We start from the raw sequence: 7,924 nt of genomic DNA on the forward strand, positions 1-7,924 counted from the left end.
TGACAGGGTGAGGTGGTTGGGCTGCGTTGTTGTCCACGATGTGGCGGAGCCCGACACCAAATGCGGGCGGTGAAATGTCTATACAGGAGCAAGGACTACGAGTTCTTTTCATCGAAAGACTATCGGTCGGGCCGAGAAAGATTCTGGAACAGATAGGCTATCCGATCGGAGAGTTGTTGATGGAAGGTTTCCCCGCAATCGGCTGCACGACAAGATGCGGGGTGGGACAAGACAAGACAAGACAAGCCACCATGGCCCGACTTTGGCTTGGAATGCACAGTTTTTATCTAACTAATTCTACTAGGAACGGCTTTCGCTCAAATCTCGACAATAGGACCCTCATACTCCTTCCTTGCCCAAATCACATAATAGACAATGCTAAAGACCAGGATAAGGCCAGTCACAGCAGAGGCCCAGTTCATATCCTTTGCACCAGGGTTCATCATCCCCGGCCAGAAGCTAAAGAAGAAGATGACAATGAGATAGATGCAGCTGACAGCGTTGTTGGCAATTCCGAGTGCACCCGGGACGTGCCATGGACCACAGACCAGCTCAGCACCCGACGTATTGGCAAGGGCGGGCAACTCCGACGCCTCCGGTATTTGGAACCCCTTTGTCGTGCGACGATACAGGAGGAGACTAGCGCAGATAAAGTAAGACAGGTAGAGACACGAGATAGACAGGGAGATGACGGCGTTGAGAGCCGTCGCGGAGCCCAGGTTGATGAGCGCCAGAAGGCAGGCGATGCAAGTTGTGCAGGTAATGGCCCACAGCGGCACCGTCGTGCGCGCATCGACCTGCGAGAGAATGCGCCAGAATGGCAGGCCGCGATCGCGCGCAAACGACCAAAAGACGCGCGAGCTCGAGGCCAGCATGCCGACCGTGGCGCACGCTCCGAGAAGGGTGATGATGGCCGCCATGACGGTCGAGCCGGCAACGGACCCGGTCGAGTCCAGGAACAGCTGCATGTGGGCGAACCCGGTGGGCGACTTGAGAACGCTCTCCAGATCCTGGATGCAGAACAGGACGGCAATGGTCATGGCGAAACCGGTGGTGCCGTTGATCAGCAGGCTCAGGAAGATGGACTTGGGCACCGTCACGGCTGAGTTGACCGTCTCCTCGGACATGTGGAAGGCAGCGTCCACACCTGTCGTTGGTTAGCAAAGAAAACGGACCTTCTGCAGCGCCAAGGCCAAACCTACCAACAAACGCAAAGACGTTGCCAATCAGGCCGACCATGAACGACAGACCCTGCGTCGGCCAGCCACCGCCGTTTCGAAACTCGGTAAAGACGGTGTGCGGGTCGCCGTGATACCCGAGCGACACCATCGGGATCAGAATGGCAAAGAAGCCGAGCACGTGCAGGACCAGGATCAGGCCCTCAAACTTTGGCAGCGCCGAGCTGACGACGGCGTTGATGACGACGGCGAACAGCATGACGGCCCAGAACAGCAGTGTGCCCTGGTACGACTGCGGCGCGTATGTGTCGGGGCGGTTCATGGCCACCATGCCCTGCACCATGGTTCCCGTCAGGAACGCCGAGGACGCGACGGAGCCCTGCCAGCCGGCGACGGTCAGCCAGCCCGTGACGTAGCTGAGGAAGCGGGCGGCGCGGCGCGGCGCGAGCATGGCCACCCAGTGGTACTGGCCGCCGGCGGTCGGCGCCATCGACGCCAGCTCCGACAGCGTCGTGAAGACGCTCACGTTGCCGAGCCACACGGCCAGGTAGCCGTACAGCACGCCGGCCGGGCCGCCGTTGGCGAGGCCCTGCGCCGACAGCACGAGCGTCGCCTCCCACGTGATGAGGATGGTGCAGGAGAAGCCGAGGATGGACATGAAGCCAAAGTTGCGCTGGAAGAAACGGAGAACGTTGGTGAGCATTGGGGCGCCCCGCGACATGTAGAATTGCGCCGACTTTTTGGGCGTACCTTGAGGACAGACTTCTTGCCGAGCCGCGCGAGCTGCTCGCTGTCGGTGTACTCGCTGTTGGATACTTGCTCGCTGTGCGGCGTGGAAGGGGCTTGCATGCCTTTGGCCGTGGCCGTGGCCATGTTGCCCAACTCGTGGCCGGTAGAAGCCATGACTTGCCGAATGAGGACCAGTAGGTGCTTCAATGCTGCGTTGGAGAGGAGCTGGTGGAGAGCTGTGCAACTCGGCGTGTAAAGACTGAATCACGACCCTCGGGGGGGGATGTGTAGATGAAGGAAGCTTAAAGATGCAAAAGTAGCTGTGTAAGGATAGCTGCAGAAGGGCCTCTGTCTGAAGAAAAAGGGTTAGCTCAAGGCAATCAAACGGGTCAACTAGGCTTCTACTGGTACAGGCAAAGTAAAGAGAATTACAAGCGCCACTTGCATGGAAATATCGGGTCAAGTGTACAGAGTAGCTTCAGTTGAAACCTGACGAGACATGGTTGCCCTCACCCTGATCATTGGCCAAGTTGGAACAGGCTCTGCGCGGACTCGACAGAGGCATGGGCCATGGGGAGGGGTTCTATGGATTTAATTATGGGCAGGACAATGTACCAAGAAGAAAAGAAGAAATGACGTTGGAGGGGGGTGTATCTGGGGAGTGAGTGGGTGTCTGACTGCATGCGTGATGCGTGTCACGACTTGCAGGCCTTGCGATCAGCCAGCATCATTAGAGGTGGAGCGTCAAATGCTTGCCGAATACCAAATGTCTCCGACCCCTTTGGGGTGGGACTTTTGCATGTACGAGGGTGTTTCTCGCTAGTTATTACCAAACTGTTTTCTTCTCGTCGGCAGAAACTGCCCAACAACAGCAAGCAACAACCAGCTTCCTCGTTGAGGTATTTACAGCCAAGGCTTCAGCCCCAGACAAGAGCAGAAAAGACGACAGCAAAAAAGACAACAGCAGAAAAGACAACAGCAAGTCAGGGCCAGGGTCTTTCTGTGGCTTGCCCCAAAGCAACCCACTTTCGAACAACTACTGGACGGCCGGCCGAGGGGGTGAGAGAAAGGCGCACTGCCGTTACTACGCAGGCCGCTTCATCAAGAATTTTAATATAATTCGTATGTACAGAGATGAAAGGTTTAATGTCCGGTGCAGGGGACTTTTGGAAGACTCGAGGCTGACGTTTTTATGAACCTAGTCCGTTTAGTTAGGCTACTTCCAGTACCTTACAGTAGCAAGTGCTGTTTCTTTTATTTAGTTATTTATTTTTCTTGTTTTCGTTTTCCCCAGAAATGGCGGCTGTGATACCTCGCTTCGACACTGGCGACACGGACACGATTTAACCCAATGCTTATTTATTAATTAATTAATTTATTGCTGTTACGGGAATCCCTGAAGAGGGCAAACGGCGTGCGGGGACCTATCAAACCAAAATTTTTACAAATAATTCTAATTAAAAATTCATCTAACTCTATGGGGCTTTCGCTGGTCGTGGGTTTTGAATTACAAGGCCGCTCGGGGGCCTGCAACCTAGGCCGGGGAGAATTTAAGAAGGAGCGTAGTTAGGCAAGGCTATCTTAGTAATTTAGGCAGACCTCGCCGAAAAACGAGGCCTCCTGGGCAAGCCCGGTATCGTCAACGTACTGGCGTTGGCCGAACCAGGGAGGCGCTGTCCTAAGGCACCCAATGCGTCAGAAAGGTGTGACGACAATTCACATCACTTCCTGTTGCACATCCCGGCCAGTGTAGCCCCCAATGATGATGTGGCTTGAAAATGTGGTTGTCGAGTCTGTGGAAAGTATAGACACTCTTTCCTCTTTGCGGCCTGATAAAACGTATTCTTCATGTAAGTGAGCGTGTACAGCTGGAGGCAGCAGGGCAACCAACACCTGCTTGCTTTTTCCTCAAAATCTAGGCCCAGAGATTTAAACGCCACATCGGAAAAAGACGGTCGATTTTATACGCTATATGTGGATTAGAATCTGCGCCCAACTGCCGACCCAACAGGACGAATCGTCAAAGCACAGCAAAAGAAAAAAAAAGAAAAAAGGAAAAAAAAGTACACGCTGTCCTGCTCACGGGCCTTGAAGCTTCACCCATCCTACTCCGAGTCGCGCCTATCATCCACGTCTATATACCATGTCTTGGTCTGCTGGATGAGTATCGTCTGGCTCGTGTGGCTCTCGCCGTCCCACGCCACGTCGCCAGTGGCGCTCAGCTGGCCCTGCTGCTGCTTCTGCGCCTCTTCCTTTTTCGCAGTCGGCAAGTCGACCATTTCAAACATCCCGCTTTGCTGTTGCGAGGTTTTGGATGCCAAGGGATCTCGGCGCGCACCTGGGTTGCTGCCGCCCGCCGCCGCCGCCGCCCTGTCGCGGTTGCTTCGAGGATGGCTGCCGTCCTGGCCGCCCGACGACGCGTTGCGGTTGTAGCTCGGATATCCTCCACTGCTCGACTTTCCTTGGCGCCGCAGGTCGTCGGCGCGCAGCTGGCCCGACTCGAGGCTGTCCATGAACGGCTTGAGATTGGGGACGCAGATGGCGAGGATGCTGAGACACGTCACCACGGCCGTGGTGATGGTCAGTTCCCACATAGCAAACGTTGGATCCGTCTCCGAAAAGCCTCGTTTCAAAAAGGCAATCTGTGAGACAATGGCGGGGGTGACACTGCATAGATGATGAGTACAATGAAAGGGGAGTAGTGATGGGAAAGGAGAGCACGTACAGGATGCGGCTGCCAAAGACACAAATAACCACCGTCTTTTTCGACCATGATGTTTGGATGCGGCGCACATTTTCCACCATGATTCCTATCAGCAGCAGGTCGGTGACAATGTTGACGACACCAAAGTAGGACCAAAAGGCAACCTGGTTATAAAGAATTAGCTGCGGCAACAATGCACACACTTGTTAGTTTGTCCTGCGACTTACACGATGGATGCATTTTCGCTGAATAGAATACCACGGGCTGGGTAGCTGACACTGGAAGAGAACCACAAGGAGGCCAGTTGCCGCCCAGACGATAATCAACAACGCGATGGCCTGTATCATCCGCCGGTAGCTTCGCTGCGAGATGGACTTGGTCATCATGGCCGTCGCTATCTTGGCAAAGAAAAGGCTCACGATGAAGAGAACATCAGCCGCATATTGGCCCTGCCAGCCAAAAGTTTAGCCGCCCAAACACACGTCTTCCGGTAGCCCTTTTTGCATTACCTTGAGCGCGCCATGGATCCTGTCTGGCGTCAAATCTGACACATGTTTGCCCAACCCTTGATAGCCGCTGGCGACATGGGCAACAAATTGACCGCAAGCCGCAATCTAAAGGACAAAATTAGCCACGTTAGAAAGTGACCAAATTTCTGAGGGCATACCGTTGCCACAATCGCAAAGTAGTCCTCCGTCTTGAGTCTCTTGACCATTTGCAGCTTGGTGCCCGATCTGGCCGCGCACGACAGCACCGCAATAACGAGAAACATCCACGCCAGGATCTGTATCAGAGGAGACTTGTTGTTTGCCGTGACCAGCTCTCTCTGCGGAGAATCCATGATGCTGCAATCATCAGGGCTGTCAACAAGGGGAAGAGAGAATTTCCGGTGAAAGGGGTTCAAGAAAGAGAGCGCATCGTTGGGACGGAGCGACAAAGTTGGTCGACGGCGATGGAATAAAATGGTGGCGACGCAAAAAGGCGGGTGAGTGTCAAGCCGGCCAGCTCACCGGGTTCCCTGCCCACTGGCGCAAATCAACAGATGGCCCTGGAGCTGTTCTCGACTCTGACTGGCCCATGTCAGTCGGGATACTGGCAGATCAAAGACTCGGGTCTCGCTGAGGATGGATGGGCCGGTGGGCTGCGGGATCAGTTATGGCATCTCGTACCGATGCGCCAGTTCTCCCTTTTCTTATTCTGCCCAGTCAGAAGTTGCTATCGACACACCCCAGCGACCAGGGGGGGTGCCTCTTCCCTGCCACAAGGCTGCAGGGCTTCCATGCTTGGTTTCTTTTCCGAGCTTCTTTCACTGTGGCGCGTCCATTTTATTTTTCACAACTTCTCCCTTGTGTCGTTAATAAGCGAGGCTTCTGATACAGTTCCGGATAAGCCTGGCAATGTGATGGTAACATGCGGCTTTACATACAACGCAACCACAATATATAGACATGACACCACATCGACGTATGTGCTAACCAATGAATTCACTGTATCCGTCCTGCAGGATTTTTGGTGAGGGTGGTGGCTGTTACCGTTATAAAGGCTATAGTCTGCTACCATGGTTATAGCTGCGAGTACCGGGTAGCATCGGCAACGTCTGCCCGAATCCCCGTTCGCCTGCGTTGGTGCTAATATAGAAAAAAGGCCATCTAAAGCTTCTCCTCGGTGCGCAACAGTCCTAACCAACCATGATTTCACCCGCCGGGCAGCTCTGTGATCGTTCTGACGAACCGCGACCAGACCCAGATCGCGGGACAAACGATCCAGGCTTGGCGAGCCCTATACTGGAGGTGCAGCAGTTCCGTCTTCAAGCCCTTCGCGGCACAACGGCTCTATTTTACGATTCTGAGACATTTCCACGCGTCTAGGTGCCCAATCCTCCACTAAGCACATCAGCCGACCGATGAGTAATGCGCAGCAAATCAGGCTGAGCAGCGTAATGATAAAGGGCGGCCCTGCGCGACTCTGAATACCTTCAACATTTATTGACTTGCGTACCATATCCATCTCCAAGATGAATGACAACATTTCGTTTCAGGGTATGAACGCGACACATCCGATCCATTGCGGGTATACTCACGAGTACATGGCAGATTATCTCACTATAACAAACCTGGCTTCTGCTTGGTCGACCAGCTATGACATGAAGAACTGGCCTCTGCTGCGGACCTGTCTCGCTCCGTCTTCCCGCCTCGACTTCCGCAGCCTGCAGGGCGCGCTGCACGAGAATCTCTCTCCCGATGAGTACGTAGCCATTCTCGAAAAGACGATTGGCGATGCGCGACTCAAGACGCAGCATTTGATGGGCGCGACAACGTGGACGTATCTGGTCTCTGGGTCTGTCGAAGTGATCCATCAGCTGCGCGTCGCTCACCAGCGCTACACGGACGAGACACTGGGAACGGTGGCCAATAAAGGACACGCACATGGATATGTAGTCCACAAGTACAGCAAGTTCCACGGAGAATGGAAAATAGAAGAGGTGCAGCCCAAGTTGGAATGGACCGAGTATGACTTGTATGGAACACTAAGCCCGCCGGAGACGGCTTGAAAGCGAGCGACCGAGACATGCGGCGCTTCTTTGCCAGTGTACAGCTACAAGAGTTGAGAATACAAAGATTGAACACAACCATTTAGATAAATATTTAACACAGATATTGGGGTCAGCACGTCTAGCACAAGGTTCGCTGACAATGGCCAAGAATAAGACCGGCCTCCAAGAACTCAAGTGCAAGTCCTAGGCATCCGCCGTTGAACTTTCCTGCCCGCGAATTCGCTCGCCACTACATCCCTTAGTCAGTATCACTTTTCTCTCCCCAGTTTCCGGTGCACTCACATGTCATCATCTCCTCCCATATCTCGTCCATGTAGTACAAGCTCGAGATGTGGCCTCCTGGGATCGTCTTGGCCGTTGCATTCGCATAATTCTCCGCCAGCCACGCCGAGTTCATGCTCCCGATGGCATCCCCAGCCGACCCGACCACCAGCAGCGGCTTCCCATGCGCGCCATCGAGCGCCGCAGGCTCAAACCCCCAGTCCGCGTGCAGCACGTCCGCCACCTCCATGAAGCCGTCCCAATTGCGACAGCTCTCCACCGCGGCGCGCGCCATCCTCGCCACGAACTCGTGCTCCGTCTCGCCCTGCGCGGCCAGATACGTCCCCAGCTGCTCCTTTTCCGCGGCGTCCATGGGGTCCAGGAGGGTGCCGCGCAGGAACGCGGCCGCGCCGTCGACGGTGCCCATTTTGGCGGCGAGCGCGGCGCGGAAGAGGCGCTGCAGCGGACGCCCCGGCAGCCGGGCGGGCGGCCCCACGG

At 54.9% G+C, this 7,924-nt stretch overlaps 3 protein-coding genes across 3 annotated transcripts; 1 reads left to right on the forward strand and 2 right to left on the reverse strand.

Moving 5' to 3' along the window:
- Positions 1 to 317: 317 nt before the first annotated feature.
- On the reverse strand, positions 318 to 2,429 carry CCM_03515 (GABA permease, putative; the record flags this gene model as incomplete). The annotated part of the gene is made up of 4 exons (XM_006668666.1): positions 318 to 1,147; positions 1,203 to 1,851; positions 1,929 to 2,132; positions 2,421 to 2,429. 4 exons carry the CDS (start codon positions 2,427 to 2,429, stop codon positions 318 to 320), a joined length of 1,692 nt encoding a protein of 563 aa, XP_006668729.1.
- Positions 2,430 to 4,012: 1,583 nt separating this feature from the next.
- Positions 4,013 to 5,452, reverse strand: CCM_03516 (uncharacterized protein; the record flags this gene model as incomplete). Its single annotated transcript, XM_006668667.1, has 5 exons — positions 4,013 to 4,574; positions 4,633 to 4,775; positions 4,839 to 5,060; positions 5,121 to 5,225; positions 5,279 to 5,452. The coding sequence occupies 5 exons, from the start codon at positions 5,450 to 5,452 to the stop codon at positions 4,013 to 4,015; spliced, it is 1,206 nt and encodes a 401-aa protein (XP_006668730.1).
- A 1,173-nt stretch (positions 5,453 to 6,625) lies between these two features.
- Positions 6,626 to 7,162, forward strand: CCM_03517 (scytalone dehydratase; the record flags this gene model as incomplete). The annotated part of the gene is made up of 1 exon (XM_006668668.1): positions 6,626 to 7,162. One exon carries the CDS (start codon positions 6,626 to 6,628, stop codon positions 7,160 to 7,162), a length of 537 nt encoding a protein of 178 aa, XP_006668731.1.
- Positions 7,163 to 7,924: the final 762 nt, after the last annotated feature.

The sequence above is a fragment of the Cordyceps militaris genome (genome assembly GCF_000225605.1).
Source record: "Cordyceps militaris CM01 unplaced genomic scaffold CCM_S00002, whole genome shotgun sequence".
NCBI classification, from domain to species: Eukaryota; Fungi; Ascomycota; class Sordariomycetes; order Hypocreales; family Cordycipitaceae; genus Cordyceps; species Cordyceps militaris.